The sequence below is a fragment of the Lepisosteus oculatus genome, chromosome 7 (genome assembly GCF_040954835.1).
Source record: "Lepisosteus oculatus isolate fLepOcu1 chromosome 7, fLepOcu1.hap2, whole genome shotgun sequence".
In the NCBI taxonomy this organism is placed as follows: Eukaryota; Metazoa; Chordata; class Actinopteri; order Semionotiformes; family Lepisosteidae; genus Lepisosteus; species Lepisosteus oculatus.
In genome coordinates, this window is record NC_090702.1 from 14,733,052 (window position 1) to 14,758,510 (window position 25,459).

The window sequence follows — 25,459 nt, forward strand, 5'->3', positions numbered from 1 at the left end:
CTGATGCATGAGAGACTGTGGAGTGATTTACAAACGGATTCTGCGGTATTAATTAAAACTTAATTTTCAGTGACATGTTTGCAAACTGCATTGGAATCCGCACAATGAGAACTTGTCTTCCACAAGACCAATAACAGTGTAAATCCTTTTAAGAGGCTGACCTGTGGAACACTGTACTGTACTGGGCTTTTGCTATTGGCTTATCTGATGTTTTCCATCTGTGAACCTAACGCTAAAACATATTTAATTGCTTTGTGGAAAGCGGTACTAAACAGAATATGCTTACACTTAAATTCTAGTAACTGCAGTGGGTACCATAGCTATTAACATGGGTCTTTTTTGCAATTGTAATATTTAACCCGATTTTAATTATAGATCCAAGATATATTCTAAACTGGTCAGAGGTGGTACACAGTGCATTATTTAGAAATAGGGGATTGAGTGTAAGGTTTCTTATTGTCTTATAAGTGCTTATTGTTAACATTTTTTTCTTTTCTGCAGCAGAGGGATCGGCAGAGTGTAAAGAAAAAACATTTTGTACAGAAAAGGATTACTTCCAAATTCACACACCGTGTGACAGTGATGGAAAAGTAAGATATTCATTGTTTCACCATTTTTTTTTGTCTGTGACAAAGTATCAATTCATAATGCTTCAAAATTCATTTTGTTTCTTTTCTTTTAATATTTACATTTTACAAGTATTTTGACCGTCTGCATTTTGCTCCTTACTTACAAGAACCTGTACCAAACAAGCCCTTATCACTAACACATAAGAAAGAAATGTGATTTGAAGACGGTTGTGTTTCTAATACGTCTGAAGAACTGTAATAAGCGCTGTTGGCTAGTATCTGTATTATGGAAACGGCACCTTCTTGTAAAAGAATTATCCTTTTTTCTTTAAATTAGATAGTGGGGTAAATTTCAATACAGTATGTGCACCACTCCAATGTGTGGATAAAACAGTGAATGAAAATAGATTTTACTTTACATAAAACCAAACTTAATTAAGAAATTGTAAAACCCAACAAAATATATCGTTACTGGTATGCGTTATTTTAACTTTAAATTGATTTATTTATGATTTAACCGATTCTTTTTTTTTGTCTCCGCTATAATGCTACGTGGAAATCGATCATTCCTGCAAAATGGCTTTTGGAGATTATTTAAGAGGCACTGAAATGGTGAAAAGCTTAATGGCCTTTCTCAGGTTTAATGCACAGTGTTTTAGAAGATTGTGCAAAGCTGATTAGCTTTCCGTTTACAGTTTCCATTTATATTTTAATAGCGGTTCACAGGACAAATAAATATTGGGGGCAGACTTAACGCAGAGATTCTATGACGTGGCTAACAACAAAAAATCTGCATCTAAAGTTTTGAAGCTGATCTGTTTAAAAGAATATTGGTCTTATGTTTGCCGTACAGGAATTATGACAGGAAATTAATTAACAGAAAGAAATAAAATCACAGTATTTTTAATATGATTGGAGTATATGTAATTTGTTTTTCCGCAGACCCAGATCATGTACAGGTGGATTGAGCCGAAGATCTGCATGGAGAATGTGACGGGCGCGGTGACACTGCCACCCTCTGGAGAGAAGAAGCCATGTCCTCCCTGCAACCCAGGCTTTTACAACAATGATACGGCTACCTGCTCTCCCTGTCCCCCTGACACTTACTCTGACGGAACTAAAGGTTGATATATACTTTATAATCGCATTTATGCAATAATCAGGTGGTGTAAGATTAAGGACGACTGTCTCCTTTCAAACTGTTAATTATCAGTTCAGAACATATGTAAAAATCAAAATAGTTAATGGAACTACCGAAAAAACACCGCTTTCAGTTTAGAATAGGCTCTCTGGAGAAACTGTAAAGCTTGAGGAAATATTTCTGGAACTGCATCGCGTTTTTTAAACGTGATAAATAGCTGCATTTCTGTATGTTTGGCGTTAAATTAATTTTAATGTATTGTAATGTAATGTGGTCATTGTTTGCACGCAAGACCGCTATGCTTTCTTGTAATGGTACTAATTTCCGTACTGTGATGTACTGTATTTGGTAAACATTATCTTGCTGATGCATCCCGTAAATCCTTTGTTAAAAATTATTATGTTTAGTTGTTCCCCTTCAGTTTATTATTATTTATCTACTTTGGTAATCAAAAATTGCTCATCAAAAGAAATATATGAGAATAGTTGTGCAACAGTTACACAGTATAAATGAAATTCAGACAAGTTATACAGTGATTAAAACGGGATAAAAGACATGCTTAAATATTTGAACATATTACAAAATACCTTAAGCAGAATCTTTATGAAGTCCAAACTTGGTTATTAAAAGGTGAAAGTATATTTTGAGGGTGTAGCACCATCCAAGAACCTTTCTTAGATTGGACCTAGATGTTGCTCAGAAACCTTAGATCCTTCAAATTCTGTGATCTCAAGGGATTGAATAAAAATCCATAAAAAAAAAACCTAGGGTGTACTTTAATTGTATTCGTAATCTTCGTTCACGAGTCCCTTTTCTGCCTTTTTCTCAAGCCTGTCAGGAGTGCCCTGCAGGGACAGAACCAGCTCTGGGATATGAATACAAGTGGTGGAATGTCCTGCCTGCAAACATGAAAACCTCCTGCTTTAATGTTGGCAACTCGAAGTGTGATGGGATGAATGGTAAGGGCATTGAAGAGAAAAAGAGAAACTAGATGGCGCTGCTGTATTGTACAAAAAAAATCACTGAAATGAAATATTTGCAAGAAATGGATGCTTTCATTGATGCTATTTTTTCCCTAAAATGACTTTTTTTTGTGCTGATGTCAGCTAATGGAGAGAGATGCTGGATGGACAGGGAGCACAAAGAAGCAGGTCTTAAAAGAACAGGTCTTCAGGCAGGTTGTTACAGAGCTCGGTGAAATCTGTCTTTTCACTGGGGTTAATGGGTTTTGCATTGTAGAGAGAAGCACATTTTTAGTTTTCAGATGTAGACCTCAGGACTTCCACATGCCTCTTGCGTATTAGTTTATTTTAAAAGTAAAAATGTAGCCACAGGGCATTCTTTTGATGCAGAAAAATAGTGTTTACTTTAAAAGCTTAATTAATTTACTGCACCATATAAAAATGCACAGAACTAGGAAACAATAATAATAATAAAAATAATAAACTTTATTTTATATAGCGCTTTTAAAGGTTGCTTCTCAAAGCACTTTACAGAATGACATCAACAATAAAAAAGAATACACAAGATAAAACACAATTACAATGTATAGAGGAGACCATGGATGGTGGTACTAAGAAAAGCAGAGGGGTGAAGAATCAAACCAGTTAAGTAAAGGCTTTTCTAAAGAAGAGGGTTTTGAGTCTGGATTTGAAGGAGATTAGAGAAGGTGACTCTGATATCCTTGGGCAGAGAGTTCCAGAGCTTGGGGGCATAACAGGAGAAGGTCCTGTCACCCATACAATGTAGACGGGCTTGGGGGACAGTAAGGAGACCAGAATTAGAAGAGCGAAGGTTTTGAGATGGGGAGTAGGGCGATAATAGTTCAGACGGGTATTGAGGTGCCAACCCATGCAGAGCCTTATAGGTGAGCATGAGGATTTTAAAATCAACACGGAATTTGACAGGAAGCCAGTGCAAGGACTCCAGAATAGGAGTAACGTGATCACTTGCACTAGACCTGGTCAGGATTCTGGCTGCTGAATTTTGGACATACTGCAGTTTGTTCAAAGTAGATTTAGATACCCCAGCGAATAGAGCATTACAGTAGTCAATGTGAGAGAACACAAATGTGTTGATCAGCTTTTCAGCCACAGTTAGTGATAGCATAGGGCGTAGTCTAGCAACATTTCTGAGGTGAAAAAAAGATGTTTTGACAGTATGCTGCACATGTGGGTCGAATGTTAATCCAGAATCGAATATAACCCCAAGGTTTTTCAATTTAGATTTAAGCTCATGTACAAAACCATCTACAGATAGGGTTACAGGACTGACTTTACGAAGTTGATGGGGGATGCCAATAAGCATGACTTCAGTCTTGTCGCAGTTAAGATGAAGGAAGTTTTGAGTCATCCAAATTTATGTCAGAGATGTAATTAGATAGAATAGAGACAGTCACATCAGCGTCAGGTTTGGTATGGATGTATATTTGAGTATCATCAGTGTAAAAATGAAAGCTGAGGCCATGTGATCTTAAAAGCTGACCAAGTGGAAACATGTAAATGGTGAAAGCAAGGGACCCAGTATTGAGCCCTGAGGAACACCACACTTAACAAGACCAATTTCTGACCTATACCCATTAAGAGAGACAAAGTGACAGTGATCAGTGAGGTAAGATTTGAATCATTTGAGAGCAGTGTCAAAAACTCCAAACAGTCTCAAGGCGAGAAAGTAGGATGTTATGTTAAACAGTGTCGAAAGCAGCACTGAGATCAAGAAAGATGAGTATAGAAAGAGAACTAGAATCAGAAGCTATTAGAAGATCGTTAGTGACTAATGAGGGCAATCGTGTGAATTGGTGGCTAGGAACCTTTATTAGTAATTAGGAAGGTCCTGAGTTGACATCCCAGGTGGAGCATTAATCAAAATTACTAGAGGACACAAGTGGACTCTATATGAAATGCATTTAAAATGGAGAACAGGAAGCACATATCTACACAAACAGTTGTGGGGGTGTGGAACAAGTTTCCCAAAAATGTGGTTGTGCCGATTTTTCAGAGAAATGATGGTTGAATGAGATCTTAGAATTAACCAAATATGTTAGAAGTGCCAAGTGGCCTCCTCCACTTTGTATTTTTTCTTATGTTCACTAGAAAAAGTCTTGCACAATTTTGACTGGTTAACAGGATCTGACCAGTCTCCTTCTGAGCCTGAGACCTTCTGTGGGACAAACCAAAGAAACCAATATAAAATAATGATCCAGTTAAAATAAGATTTAACTCGCATGGACTGAAATGTCCTATTGGGTGAAGTGGTAACATTTGTCTTTTCAATGAGAAAATGGTATAGGAGAGATAACACAAGCCTGAAATTAAAGTTTCTGGTTTGCTAGCACATTTTAATCAGTCTTTCTATCTTTGATGTAAACCTTAAAATTTATGAAAGGAATAAAGTATGATATTGGGAACTACAAAAAAAAATTGCATCTCAATTACTGGCTAACCAAGACATCCCTGATTTTTCATACACTTCTGTGTAGTAATGCATCTTTTTGGTTATTTCTCTCCTGTTCTTTTCCAGGCTGGGAAGTAGCTGGGGACCATATTCGCAGTGGTGCAGGTGGCTCTGACAATGACTACCTCATTTTAAACCTTCATGTACCTGGATTCAAGTAAGTCTTCCTTCTGGAAGTGGACCAATAAGACAGATCATTTCATTGCTTTGTAACTGACAATGCATGCTTTAAAACACTAAACTGCATTTTTAAGAATTAAAGCAGAATTGGGTCTGATAGATCCACATTTAAAATTTAAAAAGCAATTCAGGTTTGCTTTGCACAAAAAAGTTTTGCATTACAGTACAATAATGGTTAACACCAGATAGTGGGGTATTAAGTTTCAAGTTTAGATTGTCATTTTAATATTTCAGACACAATTGTGTTTTTTCTTTAGGCTTCCAACTTCAGTAACTGGGACTACAGGCAGTGAATTTGGCCGCATTACCTTTGTCTTTGAGACCATCTGTTCTGCTGACTGCGAGCTCTACTTCATGATGGTAAGCAGTTTGAAGGATTCTACCTTTTTAAAATTCCCATTAATACCTATGGTTTATGATATTAAATGGGCTCTAAAAGAAGATTAATGCCTTAAAGGTGTTCTGTGGCCCATTTATATACAGTAGCTGTATAAAGAGTACTGGATACAACGTCTGATTCAGCCTTCTTACTTTATAATTATGCAAAATCTCATTTTCGAGGTTGTGAGCGAAACAAAGTTGTAAGCTGTGTCATTAAGTAAAACAAAGCATCATTTGACTTTCATATGTCCTGTAACCTTACTAATACAAAAGACTGTCCCAATACACTATCTCTGTCTAACCCCTAATGAGCCTCTTTGACTGAGCTTGGCAGAGGGAATCTTCATCAGAATAATTCCTTTGCCAGCTAAATGCCATTTGTCCAAAACTGTGTACTGTACATGTGAATCAAGTATTGCTAAAGTTGTGACCTAATAAAATTTGGAGGCCATAAAGGGAAGTTGAATTATATTTACTTTCGGACAAAAATCAACGAATGCCATAGAAAAATCAATCAATGAATGATAATGGCATACTGTGCAGTGCAGCCCACAAATCTCCCTGCTTTTCACAGGATGTGAACCGGAAGAGCACCAATGTGGTAGAGTCTTGGGAAGGGACCAAAGAGAAGCAGTCCTACACCCACATAATGACCAAAAATGCCTCTGTGTCATACACTTGGGCATTCCAGAGGACCAACCAGGCCCAGGATGTGAGTGCAGTGCTAATACAGGACGTTAAATAGTGCAGTCTAATTCTATTATTTCTTCTACAATGGACCTCTTTTTTAAATTTACTGTTTAGTGGCTCATATATTGAAATGTGTTCAGAGTTGTTCCCTCAACTGTTTGTTTCTTTAATGGAAAAGAAAAACATTAACACAGTTGTTAAATTTTCTAAATGTTAGCTGTTATACAGTTGATTTGGAGTGATTTATTTTCTCTTACTAAAAAGTCCAACCCCAGTAATAATTCTGTCACTCTTCTTTGAAACAAAATCTGGGAGCTTTTGGATGTGTGAGTTTCAGTTTAGGAATTGGAGAGCTTTGGTGAGGTATTTTTGAATTGGAATGGACTGTATCCTTGCTTGGGGATAGCCAAGATAATATGGATTTAGTACCTTCGCAATTGACCTGCTGCTCTGCATAATTTTTCTCCTCAGACCAGAAAGTTCGTTAATGACATTGTGAAGATCTACTCGATCACCGTCACCAATGCCCAGGATGGTGTGGCCTCTTCCTGCCATGCCTGTGCCCTCATGTCTCAGCAATCCGGATCCTCCTGCATCCCATGTCCTGCGGGGCACTACATTGACAAAGACACGAACCAGTGCAAAGAATGCCCTCCAGGCACATATCTCTCCATGCACCAGATTTATGGCAAGGAAGCTTGCATTCCTTGTGGGCCAGGCAGCAAAAGCAATAAGGTAGCTTTTAACTGTTCATCAGATGTCTTTACGTCAGCAGTGTCATTGTCCATTCTGCAGACAGTGGCAAGGTGATCTATAGCCATTGAGCTGTGTACATTGAGTGGCGTACTAAGAAATTGTACGGTACTACTGCATGCCACATTTCTGTATGCTTCTTAGTCAGAAAGCTGGAACAGTTTCCAAACGCCTAATGTGTGTAAATATATATAGATGTAGACAAACAGAGGCACTGATAAACACACATAGTTCTTACAAACCCTTAAACCAGAACAAGTGTTGCTTCAAGCATTTTGAAAGCTTACAATGGTATCCTGACTGCTAAAATAAGATTATTGGTCCGGACCTCATATACGTTGTTCTTTTGAAGCTAAAAATCACTTTTTAAAATGAAGCAGACTAGCACTTTATGGGGAAAAGGGGGGAAAAAAGGCACTCTCTTCCTTTTAAGAACAAGTAATAGGTTTATTCCATGCTGAAAAGAGAAGAAAGAAAACACAATGTTTCGGCCATGGATCCTTGTTCAGGTGTTTGTTCCTTTGCAGCCTATGCATGCTGATGCAGCTACCCACCTGAACTACTCTTCCTTTTAGATCATGTTTGTGTTCTTGAGGTGCTTATTCTTCAGTTAGGGTGGTAGCCTATCAGCCTTTGAGAAATCGGTATGTTTTCTGGTGGATAAATCTTTTTCAAAAATTTTCTATGTAGTTGCAGACAGAAGGATGGCATAAGTACAATTTTGGCATGTTGTGTTTTAGATCAGCCCATCCACTAAAACCTTTTAGCTACTTTTGTTTGGCCAAGTGTTTTCTACACATAAAGAAGTCTTTGACAATTTAGTTTAACACAAAGTATTTATTGCACACAATCAATATGGAGGCAACCTTGTTCCAAATTGAATATTACAGGACTTGTGCTTCTGTAACGCAGCCAGATTTTTGAAGTGAGGAAGCTATTATAAATATTAATGTAGTCTTTAGTGGCTTAATCTGAAGTACAGTTTGAATTGCAATGTCTTTTCTTATGTGCAAGTATGAAAATAGGTGTCCACTTTTTGTGAGAAGTTTTATTCTTGATTTTATATAACTCCTTTTACTGTACTACACAAACTTTCATAGCTATACCTGATGCCATTTTTAAGATTATCCATGACAATATAAGCAGAATAAAAGGATTTGACTAACTACATTCCTGTTAAGTTGCTTAACAGAACCAAGGGAGAGCAGCTCTGTTCTGGGAGCTGGAGCTCAGCATTTAGCTGGATGATTGAACAATGCTTCCTTTCATCTCTGATACTTTTCAGTTGAATGACATCAGTCTGCCAAAGCAAGCTTGGTTGCTTTCAGCTCCCAAGCAGTCCTGATTTTAGGTACCTTTGCAATTGGTTGGTATTGTTGTCCTCAAAGTGAATGTATTCATGCTTTTGTTTTCTTGAAGGATCACACAGTTTGCTTCAGTGATTGCACCTTCACCCACACAGTTGAAAATCAGACCCTGACATATGATTTCAGCCAGCTTAGCCCTGTCGGATCAATAATGAATGGGCCAAGCTTCACATCTAAAGGGACCAAGTACTACCATTTCTTCAATATAAGCCTGTGTGGATATGAGGTAAGGCTCTCTATCTGGCTCAGTGGCTAAGCTGTTCAATATATTCAAATAAAATGCTGTGATCAACATTTTAGCCTGAAGGTTCTGGTACACAACTGATGCAGATGAACTTTTCTCTGTTTAAGCTGTTAATAGTTGTAGTGAGACCTTTACAGAAATATTAAAAGCAGTCACGGGGGATACTTGATGGTTTTTGTAGGATTGGGTAATGACATTTTGTCAAATCCTGCAAAGTGTAGGAAAAGGCAGCATTACCTTAGCTCTGTGCTTGGATATGAAAAGACTTAACTGAGATGGAAGTTACCAATTGTGATGTGATGTAGTATAAAGAATTATTCTTCCTGTCAAGATCTGATGTAGTCACCTGTACTAGACCTCAAAAAGAAATTGATCCAAATCAATTTCAATTTACCAAGTAGGTAAAAAACGAATAGTGACTAATGGCTTGTAATCTGGATTTGTAATCGTGTCAATGTTTCGATTTGCTCAGCCATTAGGTGCCTACCTAAAACCATTCGGGCATTTCATTGCTTCCCCTTATGTTTTCATTAACTTTTTTTTTTTTCTAGGGTTCTACCATACATTTTGTGGGTGACTATTTTCCTACAGTTTAACCTTCACCATATACAGTACTTCTTTCTGTTTCTTTCTTTTGTCCTAGGGTAAAAAGGTGGCTGTTTGTACTGACAATGTGACAGATTTGTCATCCAAGGACCTGCAGAATGAATCGGTTGATTTTGTCAACTTTGTGGAAACCTTTATCTGCCAGTCAACCATCATCCCTTCTGATGGACGTGGGTTCAGAACTGCCTTGTCTTCTCAGTCGATCAGCCTTGCAGATACATTTTTGGGTGAGGCCATGAACATCTAGCCATCAGCGAATCATCCAGTGACTTGGAACAAAGTCATGAACGACCGAGTTCATCATTAGAAATATAAGGCCTGCATCTGAAATTCAGGGTCTTCACACACTCTGACAGATGCTGTTAACAATCAAAGTCGTACTGTACAACTTCTCATCCAAGTTCTCCTTTACATTTGGTTGAAGGCGATGTTCAGCTGCATTCCTCATACAGTGGTTTTGTAATTCTTCTGGTCTTCAAGGCATTGAAACATGGCCAATTATCATGCACAGTATGGTTGTTAAATGCCATCAGCGGCAGTTTTTGCTGAACACAACCCCAGTCTTTAATAGCAAATTGTATCGTGGGCACTGTAGTGTGAAATTGCTTTCTTATTTTCCATTACTTCATCAAGTTTATTATTCTTTTACGTAGCAAAGGCCTTCTGTTAAGCAGAAATAATTTAGAACGGATATAATATGGATAATAGTTGAAACTTGTTGTAACACCTCTTTAATCTGTCTCCAGTATGTTTTTATAATTTTGTTACATACAGTATATGAACTTATGAAATAATTTCTTGAGTATTGTGAATATGTATCCATGCAGTTCTTGACCTTCTTGAACCTGACTTGTCACATAGTGATCTTCATTTTCCTAATGTTCACCTTTGTGTAATGTCCTTTGTAGGAGCTACCATTGAAACTACACTTAATGGAGTCAGTATAAAGACAGACTTGTTCCCTGAACCTCCAAAGAAAATACCAGATGTCAATTTCTTCTATCGGTATGTGCAAACAGCTGCAATTATTTTCCATTTTGAGGAGAGGATTGACCTAGGCATTCTGAATAATGTGACCTTTAATATGTCACTTAAATTCTTTTATGAAGTAGAAGGCTTTTTAGCCATTTGTTAAGTGCATCCTGTTTAAAATTAGGCCTATTTCAGTTGTTCTGAAGTATTTTGCTCTTTGTTTTCCCAGTTCTCCACAGGCCACTTCCTCTTGTGAGAAGGGCAGAAATGGCATTATTTCCTTGCGATGCAACCCTAAGAAGAGTGGCCGAGGAGAGCTTTCTGTACCAAGGTATAGCTGTTAGTGACCAGCCTTTTATTAGTAATCTGTTTTTTTTCAGACCGACATCTGTAAAATGTAGACCTGGTGATGAGACTAGTATCTACATGGAATGACATAAAAGCTTTGTTAATTACATTGTAAGACATTAAGGTATTAAGTCACTTTGGCACAGGTACAGTATATGTAGGAATATTGTGTAATAACAGACATGTAATTTGGGATCTGTAATCTTCATCTGGATAGTCATGTTACAGCTTGAGCCTATTATTTCACCAGCTGTCTGTGACAGCAATTTCCCCAAGCAGTTATACAGTTGGCCAAACGGTACGGAGAGCAGACGAGAGCAGTCAGTCACTGACACCTCTGTTACCCTTTCACCATTACCCCTGTAATTTACTTGTAAGCACGTGGCGAGAAATTGTGGTGAGAAGGTACCTATCCTCCAATCAGTGTTGAACAACCTGTATGGGGCTGCAGTGCCTCTCTCACCATAAAGGGTGGAAGACTCAAAGGCATGCTGACAGTTCCTCGTTCTTCCCATGTGTGGGTTTCATTGCTCCAATCTGAGATGCAAAAAACTCATAACTTGCTATTTGAAATTTGATAGGTACAAAAAAAATAATTGCGTTCTCGTTACTTTTTCTGTTTTTGATCACTGGATCTGACGCCAAATGAGGAAGCTTCAGTGTCGCAAAGAGTAGAGAGGTCTGAAAGGGTAGCAGAGCTTCCTCTGTGTTGACCGGGGGACTGGGTTTTAGTATTGAAATCACTTATGCTAGCTGCTGCTTCTGAAATTTCTCACGGCACAAAAAGCCAGATTGTTTTAAAGTTGAGGATGTCCTAGGGTGGTAAAACAGCTACTGCTTTAAAATAGATTATTTCCTGTGCTTTTTTAGAAATGTGACAGTTTGACTTGGAGACCTTTGCCTTAGGATATGGAAGTACTTTGTGGGAATATCTGTTTCCATGTAAATCGACTGAAGGTTATAACTGATTTGGAAGTGCAGTTGAAAATAGTGGTTAAAACACTGCATAAACAACTTTCACCCTGAATACACTATTCATTCCCTCACTTCATATGAAAATATATTAGGAAAGGGGAGATATGGGGCTGTTCGAAATGTAATTTTCCTTAAGATGAATTCAGCCACAGGAGAATTTTGACTTCCTGCTATTATATTGGAGAAAAACTTTCACATTTATCCTTTTGAATGATTTAGATGTGCAGAAAAAAGGAAGATTTGTAGCCATTCACACCTGGGGTGCTATTATCATGGAGTTTGTCTGTTCTCCCTGTATTGGCATGGAATCATTTTTGATATCAGCTTTTTTATGTTCCAAAGCTCTAGAACTCTATCCCTAAGGAAATCAGAGAGTCACCTTCCCTAAACTCCTTCAAAACCTTCTTTAGAAGGGCTTTTACTTAACTGGTTATGTTACTTACCCCTCTGCTGCTACTTCATTCAGTGCCTCCATCTGCTGTTTCCTTTCATTGTGTATTTTCCATGTGTGCATACCATGTGTGTTTTTTCTTGTTGTTGTCATTCTGTAATGTGCTTTGAGAAGCCACCTTTTAAAGTCACTATATATAAAAAAGTTTTTTTTTATTATCATTTTGATTAATCATGACTGATCACGAATCACTTGAGTGACATTGACCACTGTATCAACTGATTAATGAGAGAGTTGGTTGGGAAAAAGTAAGAAGCAATTTAACCTGTTGAATGTCTAGCGTGCTGAACATCAAGAAAGGGAAACCTGGAAAGGATCCAATATGCCCTACATGTCAAAAGAAGAATTGCTTTGTTTGGAACCAGTAGGCCTTGATCTGGCAGATGAGTCTTGAGCACGTCGCCCAGTTCAATGTAGAGGTCTATGAATAATAAAGGAGTGTCTAGCTGCTACAAACTGTATGAGTCAGGTAAAGGGACAGTAATCCTAAGTCCTCTCTTAATGCCCTTCCTATTGGTTCATTCCAGCAAAACAACGCGTGAACTTGTGTAACGATAACAAAAAAGTCTAGATTTTCAAACCTTAAGTAAATAATAAGGGCTCTCAAGGTACTTCTAGAGCAGATTGTTCGCAACCACATAGACCTTAAATCTTGTGGGGATTTTTGTCTGCATACAGTACCTATAAAAACACAGTTTTATGTCCACCACAGTTTAGGGTTTAAATCCAACATTTCCAACAAGAGAGCATTCAAACATTATATTGCCTCGTCTTCATATTCTCCTGAAGAACTAGACTCATCGTCTGTTTGATAACCAGTAGAATTAAAACAGCTTCTGAACAGTTCAATCTTTCCTATCGTTTAATCATTGCATTTAATTTATGAATGTTTTAACTCCTGGTAGATTAACCGGCAACATTGGGTAATTAAAAGGTGAAGGAATATTCTGTGTTGTATTACAGCATAATTAATGCAAGATGAAGTAGATGAATGTAGTAATGCAGGTTTGGAGAGGATTACCTAAGTGAAAGGTTGGTTGTTTGCTCAGTGACATTTGGCCTTGAGAGTAGTGCATCCTCCAGATAGAACATTAAAACACATCTTCAGGTTCGCATTAAAAAAATTATGAAATATGTTAACTTGCACTTATTTTGATATTTCCTTGGATTATCGAAACATATTTTAATTTAGAAATACACACATTTGCATTTCTTCATCTTTTGTCCTCAAAATTTCTTTGCTGTTGGGGGTCCCCTCCTTAACACATGGTAGCTGCCACTCAGTTTAATTATGTTAACATATGTTAAAGTATGTATAGAGAGATGAGCTGTTGCTGAAGTGCAAGCAAGCAGAATAATACAAGCCCAGACTCCAGCACTGACCCTAGAATAGCTCCACTAATCCTTGCCTTTCTTTTTCTTTTAGTAAATGTCCTGCAGGAACCTGTGACGGTTGTACTTTCAACTTCCTGTGGGAAAGTGCAGAAGCCTGTCCAATGTGTACAGAAATGGACTACCATGAAATCGAGGGAGCGTGCAAGGGTGGAGTTCAAGTAATCAGAAAACATTTTTACGTCATAACTGATGCATTGTTTTGTGTAAAAAATACTCATATTGCTGGCTAATGTTCCTATTTGGCCTCTGGAAGACCAACCTTGGCCAATACCACTTTAGTTCCGCACTTTTAAGTCTTTTCTCACTGAAAATCTTAACTTCCTCCTCTTCAAAGCCCAGTGTCAGAGCTTATATTTATTCTGCTGGGACTTTCAAATCCTGACAAGCCATGAAGAGTTAATGAAAACGGAAATGTAGCAGTAACAAATAAATATTACAGGGTCAGCACAGTGGCGCAGTGGTTAGCATTGCTGCATCATAGTGCAGGGGCGCCTTGGGTTCAATTTTTTGAGGCGCTATCTGCGAGGCATTTAAACTTCCCGTGTTAACATGGGTTTTTGCTGGGTGCACTGGTTTCCTCTCACAGTCCAAAGATATATATATACTTGTAGGTTAATTAGCTTATGGGAAAATTGGCTCTGCTCCGTGTATCTGTGTGCGAGCTGAGAAGGACTGGTATCCTGCCCAGGGTGTATCCTGCATTCTGCCTGTTGCTTGCTGGGATAGGTTCTGGCTGCCCCACAACCCTATATTGGATGAAAAACAGATGGATAACATGGATGGATAATATTACAGGTCAAACTGAATCTTTGTTTTTGTTTCTCAGCGAAATGCTAACAAATTTGTAATGAGAGTATCGAAAAGAATCAAACTCTTACGCATAAATGTGCATCCTAATGTGATTTCACAAACTGGGTCACCATTATAGGATCTGAATAGTTTTGCTAGGCACTAGAATACAGATGTTGGAAAGTCTATTAAATTAGAAATCTCCATTGTCTGATTCTCCTGTTTTTTTTAATCATATCCAATCATAAGTGTGAGAAGGAATAATAAAGGGTTTGTTTTTACTCCAAGGACACCGAATATGTATGGAATGAACCAAAGCTTTGTACTAAGGGAGTCTCCCTCCCAGGTACAAAGACCTCACCTTGTGAGGCTATTGACTTCTGGCTAAAAGTTGGGGCTGGAATTGGTGCTTTCACAGCAGTGCTGCTAATATCCCTGACCTGCTACTTCTGGAAGAAGAACAAAAAGTGAGTTGAACTAACTACGTATGAGAATAACATTTTAGTTGTACAACTGCGCCTCTTAAAATGCAAGAATACTGAAAGAAACGTAAAAAAAATACGGTACGTTCTGTCTTGTGTTTGCTTGTTTGTTGTTCAAGTGAGTTTTTGCAACAGCATAATTTTCATTAGGTTTTATAGACATTGGTCCAGAAGGGCATTGCTGCCACCAAGGGAAAAAAAAATCACAGCTCATTCTTGTGTACTGTATGCGATCACGCGTTAGCACAATTGTCATACGATACCTGCATAATCAATATCTGACTTTCAGTTTTAAGCAGTGGAATCGATTTCAGGGCACACTTGCTCTTGTTCAAGGATATGCACGATTGTCTTCATGGCTAAAACTGTGTTTACACTAGGTGCAAACTGTAATATTCCATCATGAATAAACCTGATGGGAAGGTAACTTCATGTGCATTTTGCGTCATTGCACATTGTCAGGAACACTAAACCCACAGCTTCAACAAACTTATCGATAGGTTGTAGGTACTGTCATCACAGAATGTAATGAGAGGTTCATACGGTAAAATGACCGCTGCTCAGGATTTTTTTTTCCTTGGTGATAGCAATGTACTTCCATACATTGGTCCTTTGTCATCAGGTAATTGATGTTCATGTTCTTTTAGAATGGTTGATCTATTTATAGCTACAGTGGCATACATTAATTTATATAACTGACTTAATTTTTTAAATACCTCATGGCTATGTACACTTTGTACATTTTTGCTAGGGACGGGATCAGGAATTTTATACACTTCTATATTAATATATAATTTTATGTGGATCACCCCAAAGGATGTCTTAATTTTTTCTGACAGATTTGCAAAAGCTTATGAAAGTAGGTGGAAAGTCTATGACGGACCACAGATTGGCTCCAGTAGTGCCCTCAATACCATCGCAAACATTTCATCTTGTTGATGCAGCCTGTGACTAGATTGTCATGTTCAGATCACGCAGTTGCAAATAAGATTCCCCCGAAGCAAGAGGCCTGAACAAATGATAGTCAGGAGGGTTGAGGTCTGGACTGTATGCTGGATAAGAAAGTACACCCCATCCCATCTTTGCAATAACTCTCAGTGTTTGAAATCTTGTGTGAGGCCAGACATTCCTGCCATAACATCACTTGCATGTTTGTGTAAGGTCTTATGTTGGATTTGGTAACCCACCTTCTTACCGTATGCACACTGACAGTATTTTCTTCATACACATTTGAGATTACTGCACATCCCCCTGTATAGTCCCAAATTCAATCACAGCTTGAGCAGCTCAGTGTGCATATGGTGCAGAGCAATGAAACTTCACCAGCCTTGGCAGGGAACACTTGGGTCATTGCTGGTGATTGACAAGTATTTTGTGTTTGTATTTTGACAGTAATTTGCTTCATTGAAAGAGAAAGTATCTTTTAATTAGAACATGCAATGCCCTATCCCTGTGCAGATTTAAATAATAATTCGCTTTAGTGTTCCCCCCATTTATATGTACACTTTAAGAATTTAAAAAAAATAAATGTATGCTAAGGACTGTTGGACTGGTCATAAAACTTTTTAAATGTTAAATTTAATCTCTTATAGTCCTGATTATAATTCATATCCTGTTAGTTTTATCCAGTTATGGAGTGCAGATTTTTTTTTACAATAAGAATACTAGCAGCCTAAAGACAGCAATTTGCTTTGCCTTTGGGAAGGAGTGTTCGTGGCGTGACATGACCTTGGCCTGTTTTCCCATCATTCCCCTGCAACACCTCTTGGCTGTGAGACGTGAACATTTCAAAAGAAATGAGCAAATGAAAAGGGCAGGAAGGCTTGTATGAAAGGTGAAGGTCTTCAGCTGCACTTATAAGTAATGTTGCTTGATAAAACAAAGGAGTATGGCAGGATAGTACAATGCCACCCTTTCAGTTTGTTTCAAAATATTTCTTTTGATTAAGAACGTTCCACTGTGCATTTTTGCCTTTTGAATATTTACAATGCTTTGGAGACTTTTTTTGTTCTGTCACATTTTGACATTAGGGGTCCATTACTGTGCCACTGGCCACAAAAATAAACATAGTGGAAAAAAACAAGCTTTTTAAAATAAACTCATAGATAGTTTTCAACTATGATAGTGAACTTTCATTGTGCTTCTGACAGAAGTGTTTTTTGCTGATTTGCCATCAGTATAAGTAGCAGTTTACAATTCAGCAATTGTTGCTGTAGCTTAGGCGGCTAGTGCTCTTTGTGCTGGGTGGATGGAGGGATTTCACTATTTTTGTTTTTGTTGGTGGCAGGTTGGAATATAAATATTCACGTTTAGTGATGACTGCTAACAAGGAATGTGAACTGCCTGCTGCAGACAGCTGTGCCATAATGGAAGGTGAGGATAATGAGGAGGAGGTGGTTTATTCCAATAAGCCCTCCTTGCTGGGAAAGCTGAAGTCAATAGCCACAAAGGTAGGTTGTCACTGAGAATTTTGTAATGATTACCCACGTAAGTGATGCATCTTGAAAATTTAAAAATGTGGCAAAGGCATGACAATAGTTCTGTCCTTATTTCCCAAGGTGTGATGTTAAAACTTGTCACGTTGGAATTGCACATTTTTAAAGGAATGTTCCAAGTCCATCTAAATCCTTTTGAAGCTACTCATTAGCTTTCTTTCTAGTGACTAGCATGTGTCTAATCACACAGTCTGTGCCAGGATCTACATAAAGAACCTAATTTGATGCCATTGCCATGAAGCCATGGACACAAAACAAAGTATAATCACAACAGTATTTTTAAGCATATTAAAGTTTTCTTCTGATCTACTGCAGTATTAGAGTATTAAAAAACCAGAGCAATTACTGTTATTTTATTGCCTCATAAATTACATATTGTGTGAATTGTTCATTTTTTTTCCAGCTAAGAATGTGAAAACTTGATATCGGCTTTCAAAACATATTCGGAATGTTTGACATTATGAAAATGATATGTTGGTCTGAATTACTATACTTCTTATAATGTCAGGTTTTGACATTGCTTATGTCTGTTTTATTTTGTTTTTTTGTACAGGGAAATGGGGACAACTGTGAGTCAGTCCAGCTAAAATCATCCAAAAATGAGAGATGGGTTTGGGGATAAAAAAATGCTGTTAAATATATGATGAGAGAAGAAAAAAAAACTGCAAAAAAAACTATAATTAAGAATAATCTGAATGATCTGTGGACCAGGAACTTGGTTGGTGAAGATACTCATGTTTGGTTGCCTTATTACTGGGATAACATACCTTGCCAAAGGGGATTCAGACATTAAATTGATAGTCCAGCTCAGGAAGGGATACACAATTCGTTTGCTTTCTTACTTTGCTTTTTGTGACTGTTTAAAGGTTCAAATAGTACTGCTTGTGTGTAATGAGATCCACTAGGTCTCTCTACTTTGAAATTACAGTAGCTAATTCAAAACTAAATCATTCCCTGTGTGTTAGATACAATGGGCAAGAGCTTTACAGACCACAAAGTAACATGGCTCACTTACTGTACCTGGCTGGAATTGCTTTACAGCTCATTACTCTGCTTCTATTTTTATTCTTCATCAGAACATGCAGTTGTGGCAAAAAGGCGAGTCCTAAAACTCAAGTTTTTTTTTTCTCTCTGCCATTTCAGGAGATCAGGCTGTTTATGTGACATTTAATACTCATATTTGGTTTGTGGCTTTTGTCCCCCTTATATAAATAGAACTATCAGTGTATCCGCTGTAAACTACCAGTGATGAAGGAAACATTGAATTTATAGTGTTTAAAATCTGTTTTATGTGTGCTTTTTGAATTTTAATTTTGTACATTTACTTTTGTTGAATTTGGATGCTTTTATGTTATTTTTTTTTAACTGTAGTTTTCCCATATAAAATCATTGGTATTTGCAAATCTTAAATATTGTCAAACATGATGTGCAGTAATGATCTTGGATAGTATTACATTTGAATATTAACAGAGAAAAGACCTGTTGTTTTGCATTTTTAATTGAAATGTGATTAGACATGAGATCCCATAAGGAAAAAAATGAAACAAGAATGCATTGAGGCTCCTTATCCTTAATAAAATACAGTAAAACCTCTCTTCTAGGCATATTTGTTTAAGGAGGTTTTCTGCATAGAAAATAAAATTATTCATTGTGATGAATATTTCAACAATGGATAAAGGTACTAGAGGCTCCAACCCCACACATATACACACTTGCATAGTGAACAGAGGAAAACGAGCCTGTTAAATGTATTTTTTAGGCAGAATGCTGTAAAATGCTGACAGAAAGCTTTTTTCACGTATGTAGAAATGACTTTCCAATTGTGCAATTAATAGGGATTTTGTTTTGTTTGACTGTGAGGCAACTAAGCATTCCAATAACTACCATGTGGTACTTGGTAATCCTTAATGATGGATTCCAGTAAATAAAATCTTCTGATGAAAGAATTGGTGAATATGCCAGTGTTTGTAATGGCTGTTTTATTTTAATATTTTTAATGCAGTATTTGGACAAATTTTTCATAATGGGTTTTTTTCTCCTCCAAATAAATGTTTTTTGTAATGGACAACACAGTCAGCCCCTGGGAATAAATGCAAAACTACAAAGAAAGTACTGCTGAGATGTCAGTTTTCCTTTAAAGCAGGGCTTCGAGCCCATTATTACTCCACAGAGGCTGAAAGCAGTGAGATGTGTACAATTTACCAAAAATGTCATCCTAGAAAAAAAAATCTTTAATTTAGAACCTGAAAGGCACTCAGATTCACCTACCCTTCCAAACAGAAATAGCAGGAGGTAACACTATTTTGAAATGGGGCTTGTTTTATTATCATGGGAAATGGTGTTATTTGTATGACATTTTTTTTTTCCACACATTGACAAATTATGTTTTTTTGAAATTGCACTTCTTCCATTACTCATGCTGCTTTGAAATGGAGTGTAAGGCAACTTTGAAGTCAACTCCAGATATGTTTAAGGGCTAAAACTTTACAAATATATATTAATTATTTGTATTGTAATGCTTTACGATCCTTTTAACAACGTATCCTTTGAATATACTGGTGAACTTCTTGTGGTCCCAAAACACATTACTCAACAGGGGATAGTTATTCATTTAATAACTGATTTATGTTTAATGACTTGACAGTTAGGGTCAAAGCTGGTACCGTGAATCCATGAAAATGTTTGACAGAAACCTCTTAAAAGGAAGTGTCAAAAAAAATTAGAGGCTGGATAATGTAAGATTCCAGTAACTCATTTGTAGTTGGACAATATGAAGAACCATAACAAAATGAGATGGCATTTTTTCCATTCCTCCACCCATCCATCAATTTTCTAACCGTTTTTTCCAATAAAGGGTCATGTGAGACCCAGAGCCCATTCCGGCAAGCAATGGGCATGAGACAGGATAAACCCTGGAAGGGATGCCAGTCCGTCACAGGGGACACACAAACACAAACACGCACACCAGGGTCAGTTTTTTTTCTCAGAAATCAGTTAACCTACAAGTACTGTAATGAGTACTGGACTGTTGCACTGTGGGAGGAAACAGGAGCACCTGGAGGAAACCTACATGCACACAGGGGGAGCATACCAACTCCACACCGATAGCACCCCAGGTCCCCAGTGCTGCGAGGCAGCAAAGCTAACCACTGTGCCACTGTGCTGCCCATTTTATATTCATTTATTCCATTTGGTTAATTTGAATGGCTTTATCCCTGTTTTAAAAGGTGTCATTAGATTTTTCTTGTGTAAAAAAGCTGTAAAAATGGCCGCAGTACCTTTGTGGGCAAACTGACAAAATTCACAACACTCCAAGGGTTATATAACTATCACTTTTTAATTTATAAAATAATTGAAAGAGTGTTTTCTCTCAGCAGCAGACAACAAAGGGAATACTTAATGCTAGTTAAGACAGTGTTGTTGAAGAGTACAAGGTGGTCAGTGCTGAAGGAAAGTGAGGAAAAGACTCCACCCTCCACCTCTCTACAGTACAGACACATCCCTTTTGTTAGCTGTATGCACGTGTGGTCACAGCAGGAGAAAGCCGCCCACGTTTCAGTTCAGCTACTTATTTCCCCCTTACGTTGTTGTTGGGCCCGTCCTGCCCATGAATGACCTCAATAGAGAAAAAGAAAAGAGAAGCACACAAGAAAAGTGAATGATTTTTTTTTATTATGATGCATCACCTTGCTATTGCACTCATTATTTGAACTATACTGTTACTTGCTCTCCAATCATTCTACGCCAAGTTCCAGGTTGGCCAAAGCAAGCACTGTGGACCATGTTTTTTTTGTTTTGTTTTTGGTGGTACAATATCAGAATATGACGGATAGTTAAGCCTTTTAAACAGTCGCAAAATAAATGATTTTACAAAATAAAATTAGGATTGCTGTGCATCTCGTCTTTGTCTTTATGATCGGATGCCTCCTCTGCACTGTTACTCAGGTTCCTGTGGTGGCTGACCTAAACACCACACTTAAACACAACCATATAAACAGTGTGAAATAACTTAAAAAAATGGTTGAGTAATAGAAAGATATTGCCTTGACTCAGGAACAATAGGCTATTTTTGGTTTGTGTATATCACACATATCATGACATTTATACAGAGAAAGTGACTTAAACTGCTCTATGAGCAGCTCAGTCGTTGGAGTGTTCCAGAATTTTGGAAGAAGTAGATTCCATTCATGGTTGTCCATGGCAACTCGACTTTGGAGTAATGTATCCTCGGGCAGCAAGGAATGCACTAACAGATAAGCCTTACAACAAAGAAAAATAATCTCTCAGATGTGTGAGCATAAATAAAATGCATGACTAGGGGCATGAGATTACTTTACATAATCCTCAGCTTCCTGTTGTATTTTGGACACATGGTTTTCTTTGTATTTTTTTTTCCAACCAATGGAACTGGTGTGCAATTTCTGTTATTTCTCTGGGTAGCATTTTTTACAAAATTTGCCTTGTATATTTTACAGACTCCCAAAGATATTGTTTCATATACAGTACATCCTATTTCATTATGTTACTGCACTGGAAGGCAAAACCAGTTATTTCTAAAGAACTATGTTTGCAGATATGCGAGTACCAATGTTCGCTTTTTTGTATATTTTGTATTGTGGTGCACATTTAAAGCTGTACAAACTTGTGGTAAAATGTTCTTGATTGTTGTCATGATTCTTTAATAAATGTGAATGGCTTTGGAAATGCTTCTATTTTAGGTCACTTTCTTTTTACAAAATATATCACCCTCAAATTATATGTGATTTGAAACATTCATAATATTGCAGTTGTAAAAAAAAATCAATGCCCATCTAAGTTGCATTTTAAAAGTGTCCAGTACTGTTGAGACATTTGTATGGTTTACAAACTTCTTTGTAAATGCAGTACAAATTACAGCATTTTAAATGCCACTTGAAACTTATACATCTTTGTATATACCTTCTGCTACAGTACCTACATGCACAGATCATAATTAAGCTTTTGTATAAAACTACATGACACCAGTTAAGGCACAAAAAGCCATTGTTCAACATTATTAAACTTTACTAGAGGTCACATTATAAGTAAAATGATCACCCATGATTTTATTGTTACAATACATGAGCCAAAGTTCTGAAGATTTAGGTAAACCCATTTACTAGGTCAGAGTCTTCCACGCACCATGCACTTACAGTTATAATAACCACTGGGGATCTTATCATCTATTTACCTTCTAATTATAGTTGTTTTGTGTAATACTGTCAGTTTGTGCTGTTAAAACCATCAGTTAATCATAATGTACATATTATATACAACATAGAAATGCATACTTAATTACAACAATGAAGCCTACAAAAAATAAGACAAAGTTTTGTCTAATTTGCAAATGCAGTAGATCAGTGTTACTGCTAAGGAGAATTTAAAATGTATAGCAATGCAGCTCATGGTTATTTACACAGTATAACAAAACTATCAAAAACAAAGTCTGTAAAACATCCTATAAAGTTTTCTATTGTAATGTCAGTTATATGTACAGCCCTTAAAAATAATTTAATACACACTTTCTACATAATTGGTACTAGTTCACTGGAAATGCACAATATGTGCAAGTTTGCTAACAGTCTAAGAGCTGAGATTAAGCAGTTTAAATGCAAATCACAGAGACGAGGTGGTGGAATCGACAATTTCTCTTCCATTGCAGATGGTTGGTACATAATGAGCACTCACAGAAGCTGAAAAGCAAAGAGGAAGAAAAAAAATTAGGACAGTTGTCTTTAGATCTTTTTATATCCTAACATAAAAGATGGTCTTACACATTTACGAGTTCTGAGTATCGGCATTACTTTGGATAAATTCCAGATTGAGACATTTATAGTTTTTCTTGACACAATGAAACATTTGTTTTAATAAAAGCAAAAAAATCTAAATATCTACAATATCGAAAGCTTGGGTCATGTCAGTTACTGACTGCGACCAGTATTTCCAGAGAAGTGTTACTGTATATAACTAGTGAAACACCAGGCCTAGAGCAAGCCTATGTTTCCATGGCTCTCTGTACAATGAAGACTCCCAGGACTTTCTAGGTGCCAGTAATGTATCTCTTAAGGTATTTTGGAGCTCAGACATGTAAGTGCATTATGATTAGATAAGTCCAAATTAGGGATATGTGGGGATGATGGGATGTACAGTAATGTTTTCCACTGTAAATATTAGTGTGTATCTTGTGGGGTAGCTTTTTAAAGAAAATTTAAAAAGCTACGTGACACATTATTCTCTTAACCAGTGGATGGATTATGGATTATGGATTAACCTATACAAATTGGTTATCCTCCAGTAGAGTGCATTTGCTGGTAAACTGATTTCTGAGCTTGTAATGATAAGTTCAGGACAAGGTCAAATTCTAATCTCACCCACTTCTGCTCTCCTACATTAATGTATCTCGGCTCAGGGGCAGCATTTTGCACATCAGTTCTGTCACTCTTCCCTCTACTCCACATTCACTTTTGCAGTAGCTCCCTGGCTCATTCCTCCTGAAGGGATTGAGGTCCTGTCAGCTTGCCATTTCCGTAGCCAGATAAGTTACGCTAACTTTTAATACATTATCCTGATGAATTTCATTGCTGCATTGCATTAATTAGGATTTGACTTGACTTCTGAAATAGCATTTAATTTAACCCATTTATGGTGCACGCTCAAAGTGCAGGTTGAGTGCTACAGTCCAAAGGCTTGAGTCTGGAGTGACTATTTAGGGTGACGGGCACTAACTATCTGTGAGTGGTGATCACCAGGCAGTGGTGTTAAAATGTATCACACAAGATATCCGTCAATGTCTCCTGCGCCTTGTCAGACACAGTACCTATTAGGTTCATGTGTTGTCACTGAGAGCTGCATCACTCATCCAGTGTGCATTAAAACCATATTTTCCTAACATCAGATGTTCAAACAGGGTTCCTTTTCATAAATACAGGTAATAACTCATTGTGATCTTCAAGTTACATTTTTGTATTTAATTTGATTAGTCTTGCCACAATATTGTGTGATAATCAGAAATGTATTTGACATTATTTTGGATTTACACTTATTAAAATGTCTTGGTATATTTGCAACAAATATAAAACATAACTAAAATGAGTGAAATAAAGAATACACAGTTTCCTGTAGCAGTGATTCATCCAACTGTAAGCATCTAACAGCTTGACCCAATTCAGGGTCACAGAGAGACAGAGCCTATCACAGCAAGAAATGAGCTCGAGGCGGTGTACATCCTGGACAGGACACCAGTCCATCGCAGAGCACACACAGACATGCACAGGTTCACATCAAGGGCAATTTTCCCAAAAGCCAATTAACCCACCATTATGTCTTTGGATTGTGGGAGGAAACTGGAACAACAAACACAGGGTGAAAATGCAGCAAAAACCATAGCACCCTAGATGTGGAATTAAACCCAGGTCCCCAGCTCAGCAAGACAGCACTGCTCACCACTGCACCACCTTGCTGGCAATTATTCATATACATGCAAGTTTATGTATGTAAATACAAATATCCCTGCAAGTTCTCACTTCTCTATTAAGAAAATGTAACAGGTTAGATAGAGTTCAAACAACATAATTGGTATAGCTACTTGGAGTTTTATATTGGTTAGGATATGTTTGATGAAAAAATGCTGTCTCCTAATGACACTTTGTTTTTCCCTAAAACATTGGTGTAAAAACATCTTGCACTGCATTTGTAAGGATTAACAATAACTCAGTATTCACAATTTTTCCTGAGTGCAATCACCTTTTTTGTAGTGCAATAAGTATTGTCTTAATAGCAGTGCTGTTCAAATAAGACCTCAGGAGCAGTGGCCCATAAAAAGGTGCTCCTACGTGTAGAACATCACTCAAAATCTCACAATTCTCTTCACGCAATCGGAAGACCGAAGAGTATTTATATATTATATATTTTATATTGTGCATCACAAAAATATGGGGTTGCCAGTTTTGAAATTTGTCATAATATGATGGAAGGATATTTTTAATTCAAGGATGTTCAATTCCTATAGAAAGTAGGACGTTATAATACTAGAATATTTCTTTGACTGGAGTAGGTTTAACATGGTATATACGAAATATAAGAACATTTAATAGAACAAAAATAGTTGTTTTTTTGCAAGGTTTAAAAATATTTTCTTATGTTCCTACCAT

General features: G+C 37.2%; 2 protein-coding genes across 6 annotated transcripts in view; one reads left to right on the forward strand and one right to left on the reverse strand.

Moving 5' to 3' along the window:
• elapor2 (endosome-lysosome associated apoptosis and autophagy regulator family member 2) overlaps window positions 1-21,995 on the forward strand; it is a 51,848-nt gene extending 29,853 nt beyond the window's left edge. Inside the window, exons 8-22 of one of the 2 annotated variants that reach the window (XM_015353201.2) lie at window positions 502-590; window positions 1,512-1,692; window positions 2,541-2,669; window positions 5,230-5,320; window positions 5,601-5,703; window positions 6,299-6,436; window positions 6,886-7,149; window positions 8,587-8,760; window positions 9,422-9,611; window positions 10,293-10,389; window positions 10,586-10,687; window positions 13,557-13,683; window positions 14,603-14,781; window positions 17,084-17,246; window positions 17,845-21,995. In XM_015353201.2, coding sequence (XP_015208687.1) covers window positions 502-590; window positions 1,512-1,692; window positions 2,541-2,669; window positions 5,230-5,320; window positions 5,601-5,703; window positions 6,299-6,436; window positions 6,886-7,149; window positions 8,587-8,760; window positions 9,422-9,611; window positions 10,293-10,389; window positions 10,586-10,687; window positions 13,557-13,683; window positions 14,603-14,781; window positions 17,084-17,246; window positions 17,845-17,913 — 2,096 coding nt within the window. In that variant the 3' untranslated portion in view covers window positions 17,914-21,995. Of the gene's footprint in view, window positions 1-501; window positions 591-1,511; window positions 1,693-2,540; window positions 2,670-5,229; window positions 5,321-5,600; window positions 5,704-6,298; window positions 6,437-6,885; window positions 7,150-8,586; window positions 8,761-9,421; window positions 9,612-10,292; window positions 10,390-10,585; window positions 10,688-13,556; window positions 13,684-14,602; window positions 14,782-16,501; window positions 16,627-17,083; window positions 17,247-17,844 lie in introns of those variants that run through there. The other variant, XM_069192217.1, reaches the window with a different exon arrangement.
• The window catches only part of grm3 (glutamate receptor, metabotropic 3), a 74,655-nt gene continuing 70,139 nt past the window's right edge, over window positions 20,944-25,459 (reverse strand). For all 4 annotated transcript variants that reach the window (XM_015353203.2, XM_069192219.1, XM_069192218.1 and 1 more), the window contains one exon: window positions 20,944-23,002. In XM_015353203.2, coding sequence (XP_015208689.1) covers window positions 22,926-23,002 — 77 coding nt within the window. In that variant the 3' untranslated portion in view covers window positions 20,944-22,925. The remainder of the gene's footprint in view (window positions 23,003-25,459) is intronic.